Source organism: Girardinichthys multiradiatus, chromosome 8 (genome assembly GCF_021462225.1).
Source record: "Girardinichthys multiradiatus isolate DD_20200921_A chromosome 8, DD_fGirMul_XY1, whole genome shotgun sequence".
NCBI classification, from domain to species: Eukaryota; Metazoa; Chordata; class Actinopteri; order Cyprinodontiformes; family Goodeidae; genus Girardinichthys; species Girardinichthys multiradiatus.
In genome coordinates, this window is record NC_061801.1 from 38,157,924 (window position 1) to 38,183,540 (window position 25,617).

The 25,617-nt window shown below is 41.6% G+C and overlaps 2 protein-coding genes across 8 annotated transcripts in view; one reads left to right on the forward strand and one right to left on the reverse strand.

Moving 5' to 3' along the window:
* The window catches only part of LOC124872887 (amyloid-beta A4 precursor protein-binding family A member 1-like), a 34,294-nt gene extending 31,965 nt beyond the window's left edge, over nucleotides 1-2,329 (forward strand). Inside the window, exons 12-13 of the mRNA XM_047373306.1 lie at nucleotides 765-905; nucleotides 1,852-2,329. Coding sequence (XP_047229262.1) covers nucleotides 765-905; nucleotides 1,852-1,923 — 213 coding nt within the window. The 3' untranslated portion in view covers nucleotides 1,924-2,329. The remainder of the gene's footprint in view (nucleotides 1-764; nucleotides 906-1,851) is intronic.
* A 1,416-nt stretch (nucleotides 2,330-3,745) lies between these two features.
* tjp2a (tight junction protein 2a (zona occludens 2)) overlaps nucleotides 3,746-25,617 on the reverse strand; it is a 50,047-nt gene continuing 28,175 nt past the window's right edge. For 5 of the 7 annotated variants that reach the window (XM_047372133.1, XM_047372134.1, XM_047372127.1 and 2 more), the window contains 22 exons: nucleotides 23,875-23,999; nucleotides 23,693-23,795; nucleotides 22,069-22,780; nucleotides 19,850-19,953; nucleotides 18,682-18,835; nucleotides 17,567-17,678; nucleotides 14,458-14,585; nucleotides 14,289-14,373; nucleotides 14,047-14,197; nucleotides 13,766-13,874; nucleotides 12,745-12,964; nucleotides 12,472-12,659; nucleotides 12,286-12,381; nucleotides 10,453-10,532; nucleotides 10,170-10,380; nucleotides 9,975-10,075; nucleotides 9,007-9,312; nucleotides 8,705-8,920; nucleotides 8,554-8,568; nucleotides 7,370-7,447; nucleotides 7,095-7,180; nucleotides 3,746-7,010 (listed from right to left, as the gene is read on the reverse strand). In XM_047372133.1, the coding sequence (XP_047228089.1) occupies nucleotides 6,860-7,010; nucleotides 7,095-7,180; nucleotides 7,370-7,447; nucleotides 8,554-8,568; nucleotides 8,705-8,920; nucleotides 9,007-9,312; nucleotides 9,975-10,075; nucleotides 10,170-10,380; nucleotides 10,453-10,532; nucleotides 12,286-12,381; nucleotides 12,472-12,659; nucleotides 12,745-12,964; nucleotides 13,766-13,874; nucleotides 14,047-14,197; nucleotides 14,289-14,373; nucleotides 14,458-14,585; nucleotides 17,567-17,678; nucleotides 18,682-18,835; nucleotides 19,850-19,953; nucleotides 22,069-22,780; nucleotides 23,693-23,795; nucleotides 23,875-23,999 (3,531 nt within the window). In that variant the 3' untranslated portion in view covers nucleotides 3,746-6,859. The remainder of the gene's footprint in view (nucleotides 7,011-7,094; nucleotides 7,181-7,369; nucleotides 7,448-8,553; nucleotides 8,569-8,704; nucleotides 8,921-9,006; nucleotides 9,313-9,974; nucleotides 10,076-10,169; nucleotides 10,381-10,452; nucleotides 10,533-12,285; nucleotides 12,382-12,471; nucleotides 12,660-12,744; nucleotides 12,965-13,765; nucleotides 13,875-14,046; nucleotides 14,198-14,288; nucleotides 14,374-14,457; nucleotides 14,586-17,566; nucleotides 17,679-18,681; nucleotides 18,836-19,849; nucleotides 19,954-22,068; nucleotides 22,781-23,692; nucleotides 23,796-23,874; nucleotides 24,000-25,617) is intronic. The other 2 variants (XM_047372128.1, XM_047372129.1) reach the window with 2 other exon arrangements.

Sequence of the window (25,617 nt, forward strand, 5' to 3'; positions counted from 1 at the left end):
AGGTTGTTGGCAGGAATATCTCTTTTAAACAATCTGAACCACTGGATCAGGGGTTCTTTCTATAGGGAATCAAAAGTAAGTGTTCAAAAAGTAAATGGCAGCCATAACTCCAATACTGGCTCAGTAAAAAGAAAAAAAAAAAAACAGCTAAACAAGATAAATGCTGGGCAAGGTATACTTTGTATGATTTTAATAACATTAGGAAAGTAAATGGCAACCATAATTCTGCCAGTGAGTCTCTCCAGAAAACAAACTGAAAAAAACTGAAGCATTACACCAGAGGCTCTTTCTATGAGAAAGAAGGTCAAGGACGGTGCGCAAAGTCCATGATAGCAACAGCTCCATCATTGGCTTTGTCAAGGAAACAAACACAGAAAAACACAAAAACACCAGGGCCAGGGGTACTTTCTACAATGAAGAAAAATGAATATGTCCTGGAAGGAAACAGTGAATCAAACAGAATCACTGGACCAAAGCAAAAGCATTGGACCAAGAGTACATTCTAAGAATTCTAAAAGTAATACAAAAGTTAATGGCAGCAATATCCTTTATTGCTTTCGTTAAGAAGGGAGACACAGGCATACCTTCTACTGACACAAAAACAGAGTAAATAAGTGAATGGCAGCAATACCTGCAAATGTTGTCTCAAAGTACCATAACAAGTTAAACTGGGTTTTAGCTCCTTTTTCAATTACTTTCTCAGATGTTTTGATAATGGGTTCAGCTGATTTAGTTGCCACACTTTGTTTTTTTTAACCGTGCAGATCTGCAGCCTGATGAGAGGAGGCATCGCCGAGCGAGGGGGTGTCCGAGTTGGGCACCGCATCATAGAGATCAATGGGCAGAGTGTCGTGGCGACTCCTCACGAGAAGATTGTACAGATCCTGTCCAACGCCATGGGAGAGGTAAAAACAAAAGCAAGTTTGAAACAGGTTTTCAGGACGATGTCTTCCTTTCAGTTCCAACATTAATACACGTTTCATATCATCTCCTTTTCTGGAACGAATTAACATTGAAAGTCAACAGACAGGGATTAATCTGTAAAGAAAACTGCAGAAGATCTACTAATGGTGGCATCTGAGGCTGCTCTTACATCAGGACTTAATAAGCTGTGTTTATCTGTTGGGCAGCAATAGGATCACATCCTCATTTAAAGGAGCAGAACTCCTCTGGTACCGCTCATTAAAGGATGGTCCTCACAGAAACCAGTTTTTGCAGAAGGTCAGGATGCTGTTGCCCCCAACATTTCATCAGGCTTTTTGCTCCACTTTGTTGGAATTTCTTGGCACAGAAAAAAAGGAAAATGTCTCTGATAGGCTGCTGTCCATAGAACCCTTTTTGCATGTTCTCCCCGTGCATGGGTGGGTTCTCCAGCTTCTTCCCACTGTCCAAAACCATAACTGTCAGTTTAATTGGTCTTTCTAAATTGCCCTGAGGTATGAGTGTGTGTGTGCATGATTGTCTAATAATAAAAAGAAAAACTTACATATTAAAAATAAAATTTAAAGAATGTTTAAACATTGCAGGAAAAAAAATGGTTTAAGCCTTTTTTTTCCTACCTTTATTTTACTGACTGCTGGACGACTGTTTGCGCAGCTTGTTAGAGTAACGCAGGACAGAAGACTGTGACCCTGATCAATTGGATTTTATTCAGATTACCTGATAAAAGTATTTGAAATATTTGTTCCACCTCCTCCATTGTACATCTTTCGTCACTTTAATGGCCACCTGCGGTTTTCACTCTGGGACCAGAGGTCCTGCAGAGTAAATGGTCCATATAAGGAGTTTTATTTGCTTTATTATCTCCATATAAAAATAAAGCTGTGGTGTTTTGGTTTCTTTCTGCTCCAGATCCACATGAAGACGATGCCTGCAGCCATGTACCGTCTGCTGACTGCGCAGGAACAACCTGTCTACATCTGAACGCAGCATCACTCAGTTGGTCCTTTCTACTGCCCCACCCTGCCCTCCGCTTTTACTTTAATGCCCGCTCCCCGCCTCCTTCTGTCCTGGTCGGTATCACTCCACTTGCCTTAATCTGTACAGCTGACTGTCGTGGAAATTGTGCACATCTCCGGTGTGACAGCAGAAGGCAAATCGTCTCACTTTAGGCCGAGTGTTAATGTGACATTTTGAGTTCGACCAAAGATAATTTGTGGGTTTTTCTTGTGTATATTTAGGTTGCAAACAGATATAAGATCTGGTTGAATAGCTGTAATATCTGAATGTATCTCAATTATGATGGACCTATAATATAGAGACCTTTTGCAGTGAAGGGAAAGATGAATGCATGTACTATTCTGCAGAATAAATGTATGAAAATACAACACATTCTGGTTTCTTTTGTTCAGCAGAAAGGAAAACTGGCTATGAAATTATGAAGGTAATAACACTGTAAACCATCATATATAGAAGAAATGTGGAGGTATATTTATTTCGGCTTTTTGAGTATTCAAACCTCCAGGTTTTAGACAAGTTTGCATTTACCTGTGAATATTCAAACAGGCATTGCTGGATTTTTGGTTTTAATTTCCTGTAAGCCATAATCATCAAAGGCTTGAAATATTAAACTGTGTAATAAATCTATATAATCTTAGTTCCACTTTATGAAATGAGTGAAGAAAAAAACAAAACTTTTCATAATATTTTAAGTTTGAGCGGTCCCTGTAACCGCTCCAGAACCAAACCTCTAGATCTTTTTGTACATAAACAGCTGGTTATGGTAAATATGTCAGTAAACATTAAATTATTTAATTTAAGAGCAATTACTTCAAAGTAGGCCAGAAATATATCACCCTTTTAAACTACCGTCTCTTTGATAAAACATGTTTGTTACATTTGTCATTTTTTGCACATGAGCTCAGATACTTTCTGTATGTTGGAATTAAATCGGCTTATTGAAATAAATTCGTATATTTACTTCTGGTAATATTGATTATAATTTACATCTAAAAAGGACCAACAATTTCCATTTTCAGAAAATGGAAATATTACTTAAGACCAATAAAAATCATTTTTATATAAATGTAAAATTCATGTTTTAAAATTTCAACCACATTAAGCTATAAATCCTAAGTGTTGATGTTTTGTTTAATCGTTAATATATAAATTACTTTGTTAAATACTGACTGCAAATGGACAAAACTATTTTTTTATATGCAGCACTGTTGCCTTGCAGCAAGAAGGTCCTGGGTGTGAATCCCAGCCTGGGGTCTTTCTGCCGGGGCCTTGCGTGTTCTCTCCATGTACAGACGGGTTCACTCCGGGTACTCCGGCTTCATCCCACAGTCCAAAAACATGACCATTAGGTTAACTGGTTTCTTTAAATAGTCCTTGTTGTGTTCATGGTTGTTTGTCCAGTCATGACTGGAGACCTGTAACCGCTAGAGATAGGAGCCAGGCCCCCCCACCACCCTGCAAGGATGAACCGCTCTAGATGATGGATGGATGGGTTTATATTTGATGACTGGGCTGTTTTTGTTTTCTGAGGGGAAAACCACCAAAATACCTTAAAATAAAATGCTTGTTAATTTCCTAAAATACTAATAAATCAGCTTTTTCTTACTTATTCTAAAATATTAACATTAGAAACTACTAAACGTGTCAAAGTCCTTCTTTGCACACAAGAATAAAAACAAGACCTTTTAAAAGCCATCATCTCTCCACTCTGTTTCACTTTTAATTTGTAAAAGGTTTAAAAGTTTCTGAAAAGGTTTACAAAAACAAACAGAAGCGAAACTTTGAAGAATGTGTAAAAAAAAAAGTTTTATTTGTCAGATTCTTTCAAGAGCGAGTCGTGAAACAGTCAGGAGATCACAAACCACAAAAACGAAAATCATAAACTAAGACATCATGATTGTCACCACATTCCTCGACACGCCTGTTCACAAACACGTCGACTAAAGCGGGTTTATATTCTGTATAAAAATATATGCAGTAAAAAAGGTGATTGTCTCTGCTAAAAGCAGCTAAGAAGACAAACTGTGCTGCACCTTTTCTATTTCTCGTTCAGTGTTTCTTCTAGAGGACATCGGTAGACGAGACGCAGCTGTTTAAATGTAATAACTTCCCCTCCAGACTGACTTAAACTTTCAAACATCAGCTCAATAAAAAAGTAACAGCAGGAACGACGTCTGTTTCAAATCTGCAGCTTTTTTGTTAGTTTTTAAACAGGAAAACAAGCCGAATGCTTCCAGTTTTTCCGTCCAGCGTCCGACCTCTCAGGTTGTTGACAGCAGCTTTATTTCCCATGAGCAACAAGGCACGTGACAGTTTTCTGCTACCCAGAACGCAGGCGTGGCGCTGAAGGAGGCATCCGGCGTGAAATGTTGGGACCGTTTTATGGGCGACACACAAACTGGACGAAGGTGAACAAAGTGTGGATGTTTTCACTATTACAAGCTGGTGAAAGAGGACCGTATGTTCTTCCAAACAGACAACGGGTTTTTTTTATTCAGAGAAATTTGGATTAAGCATCAACATGAAGCTGGAGCAGTGAAGCTTTGGCTGAAGCCTAAAACACACAAACGTGTAACATTAGTGTATAAATGAACTTTTCCTGTGCTGATCGTTTATTATTAAACTCTTTTAGGGGAGGGGGCTTATTAACTCTTAAATTGTGACACAAGACACTAAATATTTGAGCATTTTACTTAAGATTTTTCTACACTTAAATATGCTAAAAATGACATAAATAGTTCTGTACAAAAGTCTCGAATCGCACCTCATTTCTTCACATTTTCATTCAAGGCATCCAGATTTTCTTTTTCTAACTTAAATTGGCCTTGATCAATAGTTCGTCATGGTTTCTGAAGGTCGGAGATGTTTCTTTGGACTCCGGACGGTTTTTTCCTCCACTTTTCCCACTTTCACATAAACAAAAGATAATTTTAGCAGAAGAAACGTGATAATTTCTTTCCTGGGACCTTTTATTTGACCCTGGCAATCAGTTGCTAACAACAGCTGCAAAAGGTCAGAGTGTGACTAAAAATGACCCTCTGCAACAATCATCTCAGATTTTATAGCAATTATGGTTTACAAATTAAGTTAAGTGACTTGAAACTTTGAGGACATCTCCAACTAGAACGGATTTTAAATCAAGTGCAGGAAACTAGAAAGAAAATTCAGCCACAAAAATACATAAAACTATAAATGACGACTCTGTTACAGCGATTACACTTTGTAACTTAGATAAAGTCATCCCAAACTCCATGGAAAGGAAACTGAAACAAAGTTTAGATTAATTTTGCACAGTGTTTAGTCCTTAGAGCGAGAGGCAAGTTCTGATCATAATTACAACCTGGTGATCTAAAAATAACTAAAATGTTTTCACAGCGGTTACACTCTGAACAGAAATAAAATTACTCCAGGAAGTTTGTAATTTATAAATTAACCTTCTCTTAGATCAAAAACAAATATGGTTACCAATAAGCATTTTTTATTTTCACTTTAATGAAAATGATCTAATAATCTGAATGTGTTTGCAAACAAAAAAAGCCAATTAATCTTGTTTAATAAACTTCAATTTTTCCAAAAATATAAGTTGTTGAAGAATTTAAACTGGGAAAATGATAAACTGGAAATATAAAACCACACTACCTCCCAATCAGGGATGTTTTAGAGGTAAATTTCTACCCTGGTTCAGAGATTTTCTATTTTCCTACTACTTTTCCATTTCAAATTCCAGACTCAAATCTCCTGATTTTTATCAGGCGTTTTAATGTCATACTAGGCATCCGAGTACAAAACACCTAGTAAAGGTTTATTATTATTACTATAATTCATAAATACACACATTAGTGAAGTTGCAGATGCCTGATGCAGAGCAACCAGACAAACTGAAGTCAGTTCTGTTTAAACATCTATACTTTTCATTTGGAAACTGTGGGTTGGTTTATTCTGTGTTATTGGCAGATTATAAAAATCAGTTTGTAATCTGTATACCTCGAATTTGTTTGCGAAATATTACATAAAAATAAGAGCTTCATTTGGCATGTAAAAGAGACCCAGTTAAAAATCAATTAGAAAGTCCTGTTTTAAGAGGGTTTAGAGGCCAAAACGATGAATGCACATTTATCTCTGGTCAATAAACTGGAAACAAAATTAAGTTTTTTCTGTGGTAAATTAAAGGAAGTCATTTAAATATGAACTAATCTTAAAAAGGCCCTCCTTCTTCCAGAGTTCAGATTTGTATCTTTTAGATTGCGTAATAAGTATTAAAAGCTGCAATATCAACCATTTTCCATACTCTTGTTTTTTCTGCATACTCAATAAATGGCTAATTTTTTAGGACCTCTATATTATACTTTGGTTCGTGGAGGGAAAAATGACTAGAAGGTTCGTGCAGCTTTTAAAAGGACCTTCAGAAACTTCGGAGAACTGCTCATCAAACCCACTTTAAACATTACAGGAGAATCTGGCTGCTTGGAAGTAAAATACAAAAAAACTGTGGAGTAAAATGAAGACTTCCGCTTGATATTTTGATGGATCAGATTTAGAAACCCTCTAGATTTTATCTGTTAGGATTCGTTTACACCTTCACAGCTGAGCGACATGTTGGACCTCTCCTCTTTGCCTCTGCTGTGATGGTAAAAAACTGGAGACTCGAACTGATTATATTTAAAGAAACCAAAACGTCAGAGACCCAAACTGAATATTTACACCAGAACATCTCTCTGGAAACCAGCCGTTTAGGAACGACATTCTCTCTCTGTACAGCGGTACTGACGCCTCCGAGTTAATGAGCGTGAACTCAGCGCTAAAGCCAGACCTCATGGAAGGAAATGTGAGAGCAAATAAAGAGTCCTGGGAGCGACAGAAGCTGGAAAATGGGTGTGACTTCACTTCCTGGTCTGGAGCCTCACAGCTCAGTGTCCGTGTACTTCTGAGGGTGGTAGTATCCCCTCCTGGTCTGCTCGGACAGCTGACGGCGGTACTCTGCCTCTTTGTCCTCGTTTCCTCTCGTCTCCGAGTACATGGGCCTGGACATCGTCTGCGGCTCTGCGTTTGAGCTGAGAACACAAAAACAAATCAGACTGGGGAAAAAATGCCTCCATTGTCCTCGTTTGTGGGATTTAGGCGGAAAAAGTTCTCACCCGATTGGCTGAGGGCGGTTGAGGTTGGGTTTTGGCAGCTTCATTGGGACAGCATAGATGTCTGGATGCTTCTGGGCGATTTCCAACTAGGCAGAGAAAGGAATAGACCCAGAAATGTCAGAGAGGATAGCAGTGGGAAAGAAAAGCCAGAACCTGACAGAGCAACGTGAGAGAAACTCTTCAGGAAGGAATCGTTTTGGCAGCCAGACTTGTCTACCTTAACACTGCACGAGTACCACTCTAAATGCACATTAAACAAGTGAGACTTCACTGACTCGAGCGTTTTCTGCCTCCTGCAGCTCCAGAAGCCTCTGAGCTCGGGCCAGGTGGTCCATCTTCTCAAACGCTTTAATCTGGAAGAAAACAAGTCCGAGTTAATCCTCTAATAGCTCCATTCTGGGTTAAAAACAGAAAGAAGGAAACATGGACATCCACATGCACTGTGTCAAAAACTAACATGAAGGGTCATGAGGTTATCAGAAAGTGACTGATGAACACAGGGTTCCTACACATTTAAGTGTTTCTCTATTATTTATTCATTACTACATACATTTTTTGCCTCCAACATACCTTCATCTGCTTAAATCATTTCATCATTTAATTATCAATATACTCAACTCATTTCAGACATGCTTACTTTGAATTGTGTTGTCGATGTGCTTCATCATTTTCAGGATATTTAACTTTTTCTGTTTAATTTTGCCAAAAAGAAACAAATGAAAAACCATAAAATTCAGTGAAAACTTTGTGTTCTCTACTACTTCAGCTGTTAACCCAATTAAACACCAATATTTTTACTCATTTTATACATAGGTGTTTCATAAGATTAAGATATTTGATTTTTTTCTGACAAATTTTACTGCAGTAAAATGAACATAAAACTTAAACATTTAAGGAAAAATCCGGTTCTCTCTAAAGCTCAACTACTTCAGCAAATTTTCAGCTAAATAAGCCATTTAAATACTAATATATTAGTAATAATATTTTTTATCATGCAGCCGCTTGTATGTGTTCGAGTGTGCTCACATTTTGCTTATTATTAGAGGTCTCTTCAGGATCGGGTTATCTGAGATTTTGCAGTTTATGTGTAGTTAGAAAAAGGTTAAATAGAAAAATCAAATTAAAAAATCTTAGATTTTAGAACACGTGACAAGAAATTAATAAATGCTTAAATAAGAAGCGCAAGAATGAACAAAAGAATCAAATTTTAATAGACATTTATCAACTCACTAATAAGTAATAACTACCACATACTGATGGTACTTTCTTAAATATTTGCTTAAATGTTTATATTTTTATGTTATATTTACTGTTTTTATAATAATCAGATAATCTACAAAGAGACCTGATTATGTCCAGAGAAAGACAGATTTTAGAAGTTAGAACAGGAACAAGGTTCTCCTGGTTATCGTGCAGGAACCCTGAAACAAAGGAGGTGAATGTGGACATTTGGAGTTACCTGATTGGCCATTCTCTATTTCATTACAGGCAGAGAGAAAAAGCAAAGGAGGAAAAAAAGGAAACAGTTTACTGCATGAAGCATAAAGGAAGGAAGGAGTGAGAAAGTAAGTAAAAAAGGGAACAGGAGGGATTATTTTGTTTGTTCGGACCTTGCCCAGGAAGGACTTTCTGTCCGGGTCGTCCTTGTCCTGCTCCTTCGCTGGTATCTGTTCCTCTGATGACTGGTGCAGACGGGCGATGCTGGGCTTTGTGGCCACAGGTGGGGGGGCCGGCTTGTTGCCGGCCGCTGCGTCGATGCTGCTGATGGTGCTGCTGGAGTGGGACTCGTAGCTGCGTGTCGAGTCGGTCCGAGTCTGAGCGCGTACCTGCCACAGGAGAGGAATGTTCAGAGTCTGAGGAACGGACTGAGCAGCAGACTGGAGGTTTGAGATGAGGAGAATCTGCTTCTCACCTTTGGAGGTTCAGGAACAAACGATGGTGGGGGGCTGTGCTCCCTGTTCAGAACCTCTCTGCTCCCGACCCTCCGCCGAGGTTCTTCAGGCAGCACCGGCTCAGACGACCTACTGATGGCCGAGACGGGCTGTGGCTCGTCCAGCGTCTCGTCCAACTCGTTGTCAGTGTAAGCCCCGCCCTCGTCTGCCGTGTCGTCATAGTCGCTGGTCAGACGGCTGTCCATGCTGAGGTAGTCTGCGCTCATCGCAGATAGGTAGGACATGCGGTCATCATGGAGATCCAGGTCCTCCTCTGAGCCATCCATCTGAAGGGACGGGGAGAAATGCGGCAGTGATGTTGCAAATAGAGGACATCATCCAAAATTTCTTTTACACTTTATGGCCAAATGTATTGGGTCACACCACCAGATCAATGAATTCTGGTGGTCCAATCACTTCCATGGCTGCAGGTGTGGAGAAGCTTGACTGGCCTACACAGAGTCCTGACCTCAACCTTCTTGAACACTTTTGGGATGAATTAAAGCGGAGGCTACGTTCTGGTTTTCTCATCTAAATATGAACACACTCCTAAACCTTGTGGAAGACGTTTACAAAGTAGTTCAAGTTGCTATTGCTGGAAACGGTGAGTCCATCAACAAACTGGACCGTATAGATCAAGAAAAAGATGTCATCAAAGTTCATGTTCATGTAAAACTAGACAAATACTTTTGGCAATAAAGTGTATTTCAAAATTGAGTTCAAAGAGTGGGGTTATCCCTGTTTGTGCACCTTTTCCTATCTGACATTTTCCTTCCACTAAACCTTTCCATCAATATGCCTGGATAAAGTGTTAGCTGTAACAGATATAAACATGTATACATGAATTTTCCTTTTCAGTGAATTACTACAACAAATTAACTTTTTAAAACCTTGGATGCCGGAGAATCTTGTCTCCTGAATCTAAACGTTGAAGCCCTGACTGACTCACCTTCCCTTCACAGACCCACACCGCTCGGTCCTGCTGGCCCCGGATGGACTCCTTCACACTGCCGTACCATGCGTCATTGGACGAGTTCAGATCGATGGTCGCTGGTTTCCCCACAAGAAAGAACATCCAACATGAGCAAGACAGAGGAAGTGCTTTAAATGATTCAGTCTGAGTGCACTCTGATGCATCACTGACCGGTGAAGAGGTGGGAGCAGGTCTTCTTCAGCCTGACTGCCTGCTCGTACAGTTTCCGAGTGCTGCGGTTCGATCCGGGCATGAGGCGGTTCCTCATGGTCTTGACGCCTTGTTTGCTGTCCGGATTGAGAAATATGACGATGGGATACCACTGGGTGTAGTTCAAAGTGTCCACAGCTTTGGGAGTGACGTCCAGCAGCGCGTGAAGGTCCTGCGCAGACATGATGTCGCAGGTTAGACTGAGAAATGAGAAGAGGCCTAATTTATGGGATAAAAGTCCTACCCGCTCAATGATCTGTCGGATGGTGTTCAGTCTCACCACTCCTGAAGACTTCTCACTTCCAGCATCCTTGGGCTCCGTTTCTAAAAGAGGGAAGTTTCTACAGTTTATGTCGAAAGTCCCAACTTTGCTAGAATCAAATTGTCATTAACTTTCCAAACGTCCACAGTTCTCTGTCCCTCTTGGCCCATTTTAATGTCAAAACCTGAAGGTTCACTTTGACTTTATGCTGCAGCTCATTTAAGGTGTGAAAGAGAGCAAGAAGTTCAGCTGATAACAGGAAGGCTGAACGTTTTTATCCTTTTGAGCAGTCAATCATGGTTTTATAGGCATGTTTTAACTATAAGTACCGCAAGACTTTTTTTAATTTAAGGGTTAATTTAATTTTATTTAATTTGAGGGTGAGAGGAGAGACGGCAGCGGGACCAGAACTGTAAACCTGTGACTATTTTACAGCGTTTACACTGTAAAACTGTATCATAATCTCTTCCCAGTCGGAGGTGACCTTTGCAGATATCAGATAAACAAAGCCTGATAGCCGTACCCTAAAATAGCATCGTCTACACACAGTATTAGCAGCGCATCTTTTCATAATAATCTACCGATGATTTTATTTGTGCCTCAGAAACTTAATGGTTTAAAACCATAAAACATGACTAGAAATTAGGGAGTGACTCAGTTTTTTGGTGCAGAGAGCTGTAAACAGACAATGTGAAATATAATACAGTTAAAGTCAACAGGAAGTATGAACTTTAAACCATTTTAAACTGATATGAGGTCGAAATGCTTTGCAGCTCCTTCCTCTACATCCATCCAAACCAGTGGCGATTGCTCTAAGACTGAAAGGGAAGCTCGGCTTCCCCTAAAATGTCAAAAAATAAGTGATCAAATATATACTGTTGTGTGTACATGTCATTGACTAAATATGTCCTACAACGCGCTCTCAACTTTTGTTCAGAATCAGCTTCTTATCACTGGTAACGACGGGGCTTTCCTCTCACTCATTCCCGCAGCTTCACAGCTTTAAAACAGTGAGTTCAATAGCGAAGCAAAAATGCTGGGCTTTGTCCCGCCCATCGGACGCTCAGCATCTTCGGGGGTCTATGGGGCAGTGGGCTGGCCCCGACGCTCAGCTTCTGCATGATGATTGGATGATGTGTCTGAGGCTGAATACCTTTTTGATTGACAGCAAAATGAGCGAATCGGCAATCTTGAAATTGAGCTTCCCCTCCTTGAAAGACCAGCATCCGCCACTGATCCAAACGTTTCTGGTAAATAAAAAAGCACCACCTCCACCACAGGCCTCTTCCAGGCTTTCTACCTTCATAGTTTGTTTTTATCCTGGTAAGTGCTGCAGAAACCCACAGGGAGGGGAATAATGGCCCAACTGTTTCCTTATTATGCAACATGCTGGTTTTGGGAATGTTTACAGCCTCGTCGATATCTCAAAGTTAAGGTCAAGGGTCTTTGGAAAACTTATTTTGAATGCTATTTTTGTATCTTTTAGTTCCAAAGCAGAAGTTTTAATCTGCCAAAATTAGTATTGGCCACAAAATTCTGATCGGTGCACCTCTAATCTAATCCAACGAGTTTGCACTAATAACTCGGTTATTGCTACTAGTCTCTGCTTTCTGCCTGAGGAACCATAATAACAAAGTAATTTACTAGCCCTGGAACGAATAGTAATTTACTTAAATTCATAATTGTGATGTCACTGGAACATCCAAAACATCTTAATAAAAAAAAAAGTGCAACAATAAATTGCTTAAGTTTTAATGAAACCATAAACAATTTCAAGCACTCCGAAAAACAGATGCAAGTATTGACGATACTTACTGGCAACTATAAACTCGTTGGAAAGGTCGTTGGCCAGTTTCTCATTCACTATGTCGGAAATGGGCCCGAATATCACAACGGGTCTCCTGAAACCAGCTAAACAGAACACAGCGAGGATGTCAGGATTTACCGGCATCAACAGAAAACACAGGAAAGTGGAGAAGGTATGTAAGATGTTTCCACTACCTTCACGGAGCACCACTCTCTCGTACGCAGGGAACCTCGTGGTGATCGGCGCGGTGCTCAGGTCCTCTCGGCTCTTGCGCAGGTCTTTCTTCTTTACTGCCCTTTGACCTCGCAGCCTCCAGAAGTCCCCTCTGTCATTGCCTGACGCCGCCCGAGCAGCATTCTGCACGTTGGTCATTTGTTCTGCTCTGTAGCATACAAACAAGAACCACTTCAGAGGTTTTCTGCACCAGTTTTAACGCATCTCCAAGATCTATTTCTCTGAACACTCACCTGCTCTTGTTGGGGATGATTCCCTTTTCCAACAAGTGGTTGTCTTTATCCGTACGGATCGCCAACCAATGGCCCAGCTTGCCGTCATACAGCGTGTCGGTGACTTTAAAGATATCCCCTCTGGTGAACGGAAGGCTTTGCGGAGCTTCCTTCTCATACTCAAAATGGGTTCTGATGAAGAACGAGTCGCCCCGTCCGGAAGCTAGAACATCTTCGTACACTGAAACAAACAAAATAATTATTATTTTGACTTTTGATGTTTTACTCTATATGCTTCTTATTTATTCCCACATATGCAGTCATGGAGCCAATTGTAGGCATCCAGGTTAATGTGCTGTCAATGCCAAGGCGGAAAGACAACAGCAATGGTCTTAAAAGGAGCTATTAATGCTGTAGAGATGTTTGGTCATAATGAACTCCACCTTGTTTGGAGAGAAGCAAACAGCATATTAGAACAAAAACTTCACACTAACCCCCAAGCACGGTGGTGGAGGGCTGATGATCTGGACCCACTTTATAGCCAGAGCACCTTGCAGTTATCAATTTGACCAATAACTCCTCAGTAAATCAAAGTATTCTGTGAAACAATCAATTCGACAGATGCAGCTTGGTCCAAACTGGGTCATCAGCAGAACAATGATCCAAAATACAGCAGCAAACCTACAACAGCATGACTGACTGGGCCAGGGCTCTGAATTACTGTGGCGGGACCTTAAGAGAGCAACGTCGTAAAGAGACCTGGGCCAAAATTCCTCCGCAGCAATGTAAAAAAACTAACAAGGTGAACAGAATCAAATGATTGCTGCTCCAGAAAATGTAACTTCTCAGACAGATTTTCCATTATGGCTTCATCTTTATTTAGTAAATAATGACAGCAGGGACTTTGTTGTGTGTTTTGTATACTTGAGGATAGATTTAGATAGTGACTGAGGGAAGAAACACTGGCCTTTACCACGTTAAAAGGTCAGAGTTGGTAAAGGCCAGAGCATTTCGTCCCCCAATCAGTTGTCCTGCTACCTACCTTCAGGTTTGCTCTGAGCGAGAATGGTCACATCTTCTCCTTTTGGGATCTCTAAGAGGTAGAGGACGGCGTCTTCACGCACCATCCCTCTGAAGTCTGTACTGTTTACCTGAAACAGATATTAGTCATTGGAAGCGTTTTTATATATATGCATGTACACACACACACACACACACACGTAAACCATTTCTTAGTAAAGCATGGGTTGGTATTTCATGTTCATTTTCCAAGCTACATTTATTAAAATTTGAAGATTGGAAACGAGGTCCTAAAGACAGTACCTTCACGATCTGATCTCCTGTGCGAAGACCCTCCTGCTCAGCTGGACTGTCCTCCTGAACACCAGCAATGAAGATGCCCACATCATTCCCTCCTGCCAGCCTCAGGCCCACACTGTCGCCCTTCTTGAAACGCACCATCACCGTGTTTGGCCTTCATTACGAAAGCAACAGTCGAGTTGAGAAAAACAGACGATGGTCGCTACAATGTCACATTTAATGACTCATAACCGCAAGGTACTGACCCATAAACTTCCTGATCTTCAATGCTCGGCTTCAGTGGCACCTTTGGAGGAACCTGATGCCTTGGGGCGACAGCTACTGCAGCCGCTGAACAAGTCAATTAGTTAGGTCAACCATATTGTGCCATAATTAACTTGTTTTTAACATCTTGAGAGGCAGAAAGAAGTTTACCTGGAGGCGTCTCAGATCGAGGTTCCTCCCTCTCTGCCGGCAAAGGGGATGAATCTTCACGTCTCTCCAGACCTTTGAAAGGTGTCGGCATCGCACCCATTTTTGCCAGCCTGTTAGGAGGGTCCTCTCTAATGAGGACAAAAAGTTACAGTTAAAAGCAGGAAATTCTGTTACCCTCACACTTAAAACATCCTAGGAGTGCCTCAAGGCTGTGTTCTGGGGCCCAATAAATGAAGAGTTTTGGATCAACCAAGCCAGGGGCCAGAACTAAATCTGACAAAAACTCTGAGGTCCCTTAAACAGGACTGTGGACACTTTAGATCCACTCTACCTCAACTGTACAGTAAACGGGTCACGTTCTTTCTTGTCGATTTGTCTACAATTGATTGGATTAAATTCAGATTATTATGAGTTCTCAAAAAAGGTCCAATGTGCCGTTTGAGAGCCTTTGAAGATCTCTCGAGGAGCTCTTGAAGACTAATATCCCAGATATCATGCATATATACACAGTTAAGATACTTTTAATCAAAGTATCAATTCAATTCAAAGATACTTTATTGATCCCCGAGGGGAAATTATAATTCCAGTACAACCCATCCAAATATACATCATGACACAAGACAAATGGGGGACAGGTCACCGAGGCTTTGCTGCACCACTCACAGGCGCTGCCCTTGCTAGATGAGAAAAGAGGCCATATTAGGTAAGTAGAGGGAAAATAATCATATTTCACACTTTATCCTTAGCAGGATACAGTTTGAGATTGCAAAAAATCTCAGAACAAAGAAGCAACAAGTTTACAAAACAGCATCATGCTGGGAACGGTGAAGGCGATGTGAGAGGTGCATATGTTTATCTTGAGCATGTGTGTGTGTGCAAGTGAGTCCATGAAGCACTGTCCCAGAGGCCATTGTTCTTGATGGTACGTTGGAAGGTTCATCAACCGGCCACAAAGTTCTGAGCAGGTCCACAGATGTCCTCAGGGAAGGGAGGGGGTAGAGGGAGCAGAGCGTCATGTTTACATAACTTCAAGGAGAAGTTGATGATAACCAGCCATCAAGGCCGTGCAGGGGAGCCAGATTCAGAAAAACAATAATTATTTGGGTTAGGCTGACTCTTAATTTTCCGTCAGCCTTGAGAGTCTCGCTGGTGCTTCTCAAAGGCGAATCCAAACAGCCAAATTCCTGGTCTTTCGCCAGATCCGAGCAAACAACTTTCTATCCCATTTCACCCCTGAGTCCAGGAACCGCAACCTGCCTGCGATCCTGTGTAAGGATCACATCCAGTCTGTGATTCAGCTCACGTAACATCTCAGTCTGAGTGTTGATCGCTCTGAAGATCCCATCATACATGCCAGGCAGCCTTACAATGACCAGAACAGCTGCTGACATTCTCTGAATTTCTCGATATGCCAGGTAACTGCTGACTCCAACAAGCAGTAATCCTGATATCAAACATCCAATTATATACACATCTTCCACATCCTCGACTGACATTATCGACAAACACACAATCCTCCACTTCTGCCAGGAGTCCATCGTGTATCCAGAGAAAAACGTCCAGTCCGGACAAGTTGGGCTCTCCTTCACCCTGTCTTCTTCTCGAGAAAATGTGATCAATTGCATTGAGAGACCAGCTGACCAAATCCATAACTAAGAGTTTGGAAGATATGCAAAAAGAGGCTCCAAAAAGAAGACAAGACACAGAGCTGAAGCAGGGAAGATATGGGAAGGCTGCGGGAGACAGAGAAAAAGCGTCCTCCTCCACCGAGAGCAGAAAGAAAAGATGAATGTATGAATTGTGTTTTGAGTTTTGTTTAAGACCGATTTTTCTTCCAAAAAAAAAAAAAACGTGAATATAAAGTTTTTATTTTAAGTGTTAAAACAGAAAAAGTTCATAAAATCTAACATTAAGAAATTAGTTGAGCAGTTTAAACATCTCATTATAAAATATGGTAAGACCCTCACAAAGCATGTATCAACATTAATCCTGTATTATATTAATATCTTGTACTGTATTTAACCACATAATTTACATCATTTAAGTATGACTTGCTTAAGTAGTGGCTTACAAGGAAGGAAATATTTAAAATACTTTTTTCTAAATGGCTGGCGACCTGTGCAGAATTCACCCTGCCTCTCGCCCTATGACCTCTGGAGAAGGGCACCAGCCCCCTGTGACCCTGCAAGGATAAGCATGTAGAGACGATGGATACTTTTCCTACTCTACTGGATTCTGAGGAGAATCGTAACTAATGCCCCTTTTCCAATAGTACCTAATCGGTTCGGGTCGGTTCAGTTCAACAGCTTTTGATTCATTTTCCATTACAACTGAGTACCATCTGAACGGGGGCCGGATCATCAACAGAAAGGCAGCAGGACTAGTGGAAAACACAATTATACGAATCAAGGATGTGGAAGAAATCGTTCCTTTGTATATTTCAGTAGAAATATTTTCAGAAACACTTAATCTTTCTGCGTTTGATTCAAACATTTGAAATAAATCTTGGAGGATAAAATTTTTGATTTTTTTTTTTTCTGAAACATGTAATAAATGTGATGTGTGGAAAACGTTTTTTAACTGGAGACTAAAATAAAATAAAATGTTCAGGATTTATGGATCTGATCGATATTTTTTGCAAATGAAATATAACTTTTGGAATAAATGGTTTCGATCAACTGAACCGAAAGAGCTGAAAAGGTGTGTGAAAAGGCCTGCAAACTGGAACCAGTTAAACCAGTTCTGTCAGGGCAATATGAGAAAACTACCCAGCAAACTTGAAGCTCAAGTCACACGGGTTAAAAAGAAAATGAACTTCTGAATTTGAAGAAAGTTAAATATTTTCTTTTTATTGTGGCATTTAGCAAATATAAATGATTTTGACAAATGGGAAAAGTTTAATGCCAGACGGGGAGAATAAAATGCATCTTTTCACATCTGGTCTCGGCTGTTTATACTAAAGACGGATAACAAGCAGATCTTTAATTTGAACACCTTAAATCAAAGCTTCAGAAGAACATCACACTTTCAGCAAAGTGTGATGTTGGACCCAAATACTGCAGCTGAAAATAGACCAAAGTGAGCCTTCTTTGGCTGCTTGAACGCATACCTGGGTTTGTCTCGAAGCCTCTCATTGGAGGAGTGGGAGGAGAGGTCGGAATGATGGCCTCGTCTGTCATCCTGTGGAGAGTAAGAGCGGTACGACTCGATCTCAGAGATATCTGCAAAACACGACAGACGACGTGAAAAATGTCTCTTTTCTGCAGCCCAACGAGTCTTCAAATTCGGATATAAAAGATATGGTAATCTGTTGAGGTAAAAGGTGCACTAAATCTGAAGATTTTACTTATCTTAAAAAGGTAGAAAATAAAGCAGTTTTAGAGAAAACAAGGTCAAACTACTCACAATTGAATGTGCCCACTAATTACAAGCATTAGCAGATCCATGGATCTTAAATATGAAGATCAGTTTAGCATCAGACTGCAACCAAAGACAGACATAATGACCGCAGCAGAATGGAGAACAAGGTGGATAGTTGCTGTTTGGGGCTAAATAAACATGAGAAAAAAAACTATAAAAATCCTCATTTTATGTTTGCTGCAGCTGGGAGAACCTGGACATAATGAAAGCCAGTCACATCCAACAGCAGGATTATGATCGGGGATTAGATCATCCTGCTGGAGGGGAATGAACCCTTTCACACATGAAGACTCACTCACACACACCCAGACAAAATGGGTCACGGGTCTTTGGTCTTTTCCTCCTCCCCATAACCAACAATCCACTCACACCACTTATCTACAGCGGATCTGACCAATCAGAGCTTGCCGTCCAAGTCATGTGACATTAAAAACAGGTATAAAAGAGTGAGGATGGAGGAGCTACGATGGCTGCTGTACATGAAGTGATATTTAAATACGACTAAAAGCGGATGTGAGTAAAAGCTTTTATTTAATGAGCGTAAAACAGGTTACAGCAACATTATTGGCAACAATCTGATACGTTTTCTTATTGGCTGATGATTACAAATGGAAGTTCACATGCAGTGGGTTTGTAATTTGTATATATATATATATATATATATATATATATATATATATATATATATATATATATATATATATATATATCTCGATATGATGATGGCGATGATGATGGTGACGATGACGACGAGCATTCACACCGGGTGGGTCCTGTTGCTTTTCAGTTTCGAGGGTCTCTCACCATCGAGCTCAGAGTCGCTGTCCACCATCGGCGGGATTCGGATCAGGATCTGACGCCGGTCCCGCTGCACCACCAACTGCAGCCTGCCGCGCGACTTCTCGATCAGCTTCCCGGCGTCGCCGAGGGACAGGTTCTCCGTTACTGTGCCGTTGATCTGGAAGACGGTCAGAAAGTATAGAAAGATTGGACCATCAGGCATCTTTTGACGACTAAAACCTAAAGTTCACTGTGATGTTATGGCAGAGGTTAAATGGAGGATGGATGGGCAAAAACAACGTATTCACCATGGCATCACGGTGCTGTACTGAGCAGCAAACACCACAGAGTCTTCTAAAACAGAATCAATCCAGCACTCAGGGTTCCTACATGTCAGTCATATAAAAAAATCCAGACTTTCTCGGACTCAAATTCCCAGAGTTCTCAGATCTTTCTGGTCATTTTAGGTTGTAAAATATTAAAGTGCACCATAACGTTATGGCAGCTATTTCTACAATGAGCAGGATTTAAATATGGCACCTGAAAACAAAAAACAGATCAAAGGAAGGAAGGAAGGAAACAAGAAAGGAAAGAACTGAAGGAGCATATAAGGAAGGAAAGACTACCTTCCATACAGGACTACTTGAATTGAACTGATTGAAGGACAACTTTTAAAAAACTGGAAATAAATTCTGGAAATACAAACATATCCATGCTTTCTTTTCTTTTACAAACCTATCCAAACCTGGAAATACTGAAATCAAATTCCATATTTCTCAGACCTTGTAGGAACCATGGGAACTGTCAAGAGGAAGATAGGAGACAGCCGAGCCAACAGTGCAGATGACCCGACAGTCGCTATCAAAGCAACGGACATCATTAACACCCCAGCAGAGCCACAGGCTGATCGCCTCCATGCCATGCTGCACTGATGCAGTAGATCGTGCAAAAGGAGCCCCAACCAAGTATTGAAAGCATAAACAAAGATCCTTTCAGGAGGCCCACATTTCTGTATTAAAATCCTTTTTTTATTAAGTCTTCTGTTTTTGGGTTTTCATCCTCAGAAAACATAAATAAATCACTCTATGCGTGACGAACCTATGAGCTACACTTCAACCAAATGACTGAAAATAAGCTTTCTTATATTCACATTAATATAGATGCACCTGTGTAAGCTCTTATTTCTGCCTACCTTCAGGATAATGTCCCCCTCCTTCAGGTTTCCATCTCTACCGGCGAGTCCAGTGCTGGTCATCTCTTTGATGAAGAGCTGGCTGCCCAGACGGAGGCCGTACTCTGGAGGGACGAGAAATATTGATCAGAAAAACACATTAGCTTTGGTTTAGTCTCTTTAACAACAAACCCTCTACTCGGGTTGTGCACCCATCAGGAACGGAGATAGATATGGGCATGGACGACCACCCTAGGTGACAAACCTGGTTAAAGCCCTATAACAGATTCTTCTTTTACTGCAGTAGCATTGCCTTACCCTGAAATTCATCCTTTAATTTGAGCACATTCAGTCAGTAGGGAAAGAAATCTCGTGTTACATAAAAATTAAGAAAATCGACAACTCGTATATAGTATCTGGAAGCGAAATCGAAACGAGGAATCGTTCGAATTCAAAAAATGCCCGACCCGACTGAAGAGCCACAGGTTGCAGCCCCCTGGGTTAGGATAAACAGGATGTAAAGAAATAAACATCAACTCGTAGTACAGAGAAGGTGTTGGCTTAAAATCTAAAATGTAAAACTTTTCTTGAATTTTTAACACCTCTTCTCCACTGAACAAATGTACTTCATCTACAATAAATGACTCATTAAGGTATTTTTGACTCATCGTTACTTAGACTAGACACCAGAGGGGATAAGTGGATCAGGACAGGAGTGAAGGTGTTATCAGGTAGTCTCCCAAGCGTTCCAACAGTAAAAACAAGTAGTCAAGGTCAGCAGGGAGAGGAGCTGCAGGGATCCCCTGCTCAGGTGGGACAAACCTTACAGGAGACTTATTTAAAGGCGACTCCACTGATGTGGCCTTTATAGAAGAATGGAAGGTCAAAGGACTAGGGTTGGTACCGAATTCGGTACTTTTATAGGTACCGACCAAATTCCTACGGTACTACTGAGTACCGATTCACGTAAAATCAGACGGTACCATGTTTCAGTACCTAAACACATCATTGTAACACCGAGGGAGTGGAAGGGTGGGCGATTTTCCATGCAGGACATGAACACAGCATTGCACGTATGAGCGCGTAATGACGTCAGTAGCCGCTGGTGCCGTCAACAAAGCACGGCTGACAGAAAGCGCTCGAAAGTACGGCTCCACTTTTCGAAATGCGCCACAGATTACGCTCGCTGCAATATTTGTGACGTGAAGTGCAAGGCGGGCGGCGGGAAACCTTCTCATCTGAGGAAGCTCCTGGTTAAGCACATTTGAAGAGTGCACAGTTTTCATCAGCCTCAGATCTACAGCTACAACTCCGGCATTCGACGCTGTTAGCGGCTCGTCGTCTGCAGCAACACGGGAGAAGAAATGTTTGAAACAACTGAAATGTTACAATACAAGCAGCTGGGTGCTGTTTTCGTATATTCAATAAAGTTTAAATATTGAGAAATAAATATGTTTTTATTATCAAAACGAATTAACATTTATTACCACATAAACACACAGAAGTACCGAAAACCGGTACCGTTGAGTACCGGGTATTGGTACCGTATCGGTTGAAATGTGAAAGGTACCCACCCTACAAAGGACATCAGAAATCCCCACTGCAGTTTGCTATAAGCCATGCAGGAGACATGGCAGACATGGAAGAAGATACTCCAATCAGAGGAGAACAAATTCAAACTTTTCGGACTACATGCAAAATGCTTCATTTAACCCAACTAACATTACCCATCACTCTGAACCCGCCATCACCACAGTGGAACATGGAGGTGGCAGTATTATGCTATGGCATGATACTGCTTTTCTTCAGCAGGGACTGGTAGGCTGGATAGAGTTGATGAGAAGATTGATGGAACTAAATCCAGGACAATCCTGGAAGAACACCTGTTAGATGCGGGGGTGGAGGGTTCAGCTCCCAACAGGACAGCCAGAGCTACAGTGGGATGGTTTAAAGTATAATGATGTGTTAGAACGGTGCAGGAATAAATCTAACGGAGCTTGACCCGTTTTCCAGAGCAGAACAGGCAACAGTTTCAGTCTGTTCATCTGCAAAGCTGATAGAGACCTCCACAGACTTCTAGCTACAAACGGATTCAGACGGGCCAAAAACCTACTCCAGCACACTTTTAAAGAGTCTTTATGAAATTAAGATCAATAGATTTAAGCCTAAAATATTATGCTGTTCTCCACCAGATTCTCTCAGCACCAGAACATTAGTCATAGAATCTGTTAGCCTCTCACCTTCGTTAGGTTGTTTTTTCAGGAGCAGCACGTTCACAGGTTTCTCCAGAGGCTCCAGATCACGGGCGGGGCGTGGCAGAGGGATGGGAGCAGGTGGGGGCGATGGCGAGCGGTCCAGGCGGTCCCTGCTTGCGGTTCGCCGGACGGGGTCGTTGTACCTCTGGTCCCGGTCCAGTCCTCGCTCTAAGCTTTTGTCACGCCTCTGGTCTCGTCCAGGGCCGTAGCGCGAGTCAGGGCTGGGGGCGCGGTCCAGCATCCGCTCGCTGCGATAGTGTCGGTCTGGGCTGTAGTCGCGGTCCAGGGTGCGCTCGCTGCGGTACCTTCTGTCCGGGCTGTAGTCGCGGTCCAGGGTGCGCTCGCTGCGGTACCTTCTGTCCGGGCTGTAGTCGCGGTCCAGCGTGTGCTCGCTCTTGTAACGCGGGTCGGGGCTGCGATCGAGAGTGCGCCCCCTGCTGCCATCTCGTCTGTAGTTCCGGTCAGGGCTCAGGTCCCTCTCCGCACTCCTGCCGCGGTCATAGTTCCGATCCCGGGTATGGTAGCCAGAATCCACGTAGCCTCTGCGCTCCCTCTCCAGGCTGTTGTCCCGCCCGCTGTTCAAGCTGCGGCGGTCCTGGTCGTAATTGTAGTCGTCATAGTTGTCATTGCTGAAGACTTCAGGTGAGGGAGGGCGTGGCACCATATTAACTGGAACCTTCCTGGGTCTCTTCACGGTCTGCAGTGATCCCAAAAAAAAACAAAAAAACATTAGCAAAACGATGAGAGAAAGCTCTTTGTTGTCTGGGTTCCTATAAAATCAGGGCTCCGACACAGTTTTCATGGAAAATTCCACAATTTTCCAGACTCGACTTTCCAGTGTTCTCAGTCCATTACTTTCATTTTAAAACAGAACTAGAAGTTCCCCATAAAGCTGGGCAGATGTAGAGATGAGGGGCGGGCGACATGTAATCTTAGCTGGTGAAGGATCAGAAGAAACTGACAAGATGCCAAAGCAGAGAGACGGCCTGTTAGGGCCATTCTATGCAATGCAGTTCTATACGGTTGCTCAGCTGCTTAAGTTTGGTTTTCCTCCTTTTCAACTTCTAATAAATAAATAAATGATTAAACCTGTGAGGAAACTGTTAGATTTTAATGTTTACCATGGCAACGGTGAAGTATTATTATAGTTGGTTGAAAATAAAGTTACCATGACGACTATATTTAGTGTCAGGACTTTTAAAATTAAAATTTTTGATCATCGATCAAATGCGTCGTCTCGATGTTTAAACCAAAAGGTATGAGACAAGGAAGGAAGGACAGAATGACAGGCGGTGAGACTCAAGGATGGAGGGACAGACAGAAGGTAGGAAACAAGGTGGGAGAAATGTTAGGGCAAAAGGAAGAAAGGAAAGGAGGGAAGAAGGACACAAGGTGGGAAAGAAGCAAGCGCACAAGGAATGAAGGACATAAGGAAAGAATACAGGACAAAAGAGGAAGATGGAAGGAAAGTAGGACACATTAAAAGGAGGAGAAAGGGAAGGATGGATCTATCTGGAAATACAATTATTCCAGACCTGGAACATAATGAAATTAAATTCCCGACTGTGTAGGAGCCCTGTGATTTACAGATGTTTGATGCTGATCTTACAATCTTTGCAGTTTTGCCACATTTCCTGAGGGTCTGCACAGCGAAGGAGTGCACCGCTCCCTCCATGGGGGTGTTGTTCACCAGCACGACACGATCCTTCTCACTAAACACACACACACAGGTTACAATAAAAACAAACACAGCTGTTCGACCCATTCACAAAACACACTAAAAATACACACAACAAGAGTCCCTCGGCGGGCCCTCCCTGCAGGACGTCCGACACCACGATGGACGTCTCGCCCGTCTCCTCGTTTGGGTTGTCCCTTCCTCCAGAAACTGCGATGCCGAAACCCATTTTTGAATCCTGAAAGCAAAAAGAAATGAAACAGGAAACATTCAAACGTGAGAAATCTGCACGTTTCTTCTCTCCATGGAGGATCTCCATCCAGATTTAAACAGAGAAGGTCTGAACCTCGTGGTAATAAACCAAACGTTTTGTTGTTTTCCACAAACAGAACCATTTCTGCTCCTTTCTTTTCGACCTGGTATTGCTCCAGGTCTTGTCCAGATGAGATTAAGTTAGAGATTTGATGACCTCGTCTCTGTATCCCCTCCCTTCAAATCTGTGCCGTGTAAAAAATCAGTTCACCTCTTCCCTCCGTCTCTAGCAGATGGCCGTTTGAGCAGAGGGAGGGTGAGAGTTGGAGCGCAGATTCTTTCATAACAACAACAGCGATGAAAATATCTATTAAATGCACCAAACGGTTCAGTTCTGGAGCTTTTTACAGGAAAAGATTTGATTATAGACAGAAATAAAAGGCTCAGCAATTTATTCAGTTGCAATATTTACATAAATTAATTTAAATTACAAAATAACAAAAAAATTATACTAATATTTTTAACATGAGTAAAAAGCTGTACATTTGTGGCAAAACGTTATTTCCAAATTATTCTTTTTTTTAAAATATTTTTTATTTTACATTTTTCAATGTTTTTCTAAAACTTTTATTTCCATCTTGTTCTGCAACATTTCTGCTTTTCCCCTTTTGTCTTTTAATCAGTCAGAATTTATTTTATTAGCTAATTTGAATACAAATAAATAACAATATATATAATATAATATATATATATATATGAATACATAATGTCTTGAAATAATATAACATAAATAGGAATGAAATGCAAAATGGCCGTTCTGAGGGGCGCGGCGCTGATGGTGTAGGGGTTAAGCACGCGACTATGTACGGAGGCTACAGTCCTCGAGCCAGCTGTCCCGGGTTCGAGTCCCGGACCCGGCGACATTTACCGAATGTCACGCTCTCTCTTTCCTGTCTACCTACTGCCAAAAAATAAAGGCCATTAGTGCCGAAAAAATATCTTTAAAAAAAAAAAGGCCGTTCTGACTGCAGACACCTTGAAAACTATCGATGCGTATCCGATTTAGTACCACATATGGAAGCGCCACAATCCAGGTTTTTCTGCAGGTTTGTACGGTTCTGACTGCCATGAAATAGTTGGATTTTGGCTGCACTGGCCTGCAGTGTGAACTGGAGACCTGCAGGGGGCTCCATTATTTAAGCCAGGGGTGACCAACACACCTGAACCAACGAGCGGCTCGTTACCAGACCTCTGCAGAGCTGAACGACATGTTAATGAGGGAGTTCAGCCATTTGACCTGATCCATAGACTTTGCTCCTGAGACGACCCAAATGAATGATAAAGTTCTGATAAAATGTTTCCAACAGTCACATTTAAACTCAGGCAGCACAACATTAGAAAATCTTGTTATGAGGCACGATGTGTGCCTATTTTCTCTCTTTCTCATCTCATCTGTGCTTCCATCACTCTGTGACCTTCAGCATTCTGGGAAAGGTCCGTACTGTCCAGTGTGATCATCTGCTGCCCTGAGACTCTGTCCAACTGGATAACTGCCATGTACAATGCAAGTCCATACCAGTTGGAATATATTAGCCAACAGTTTT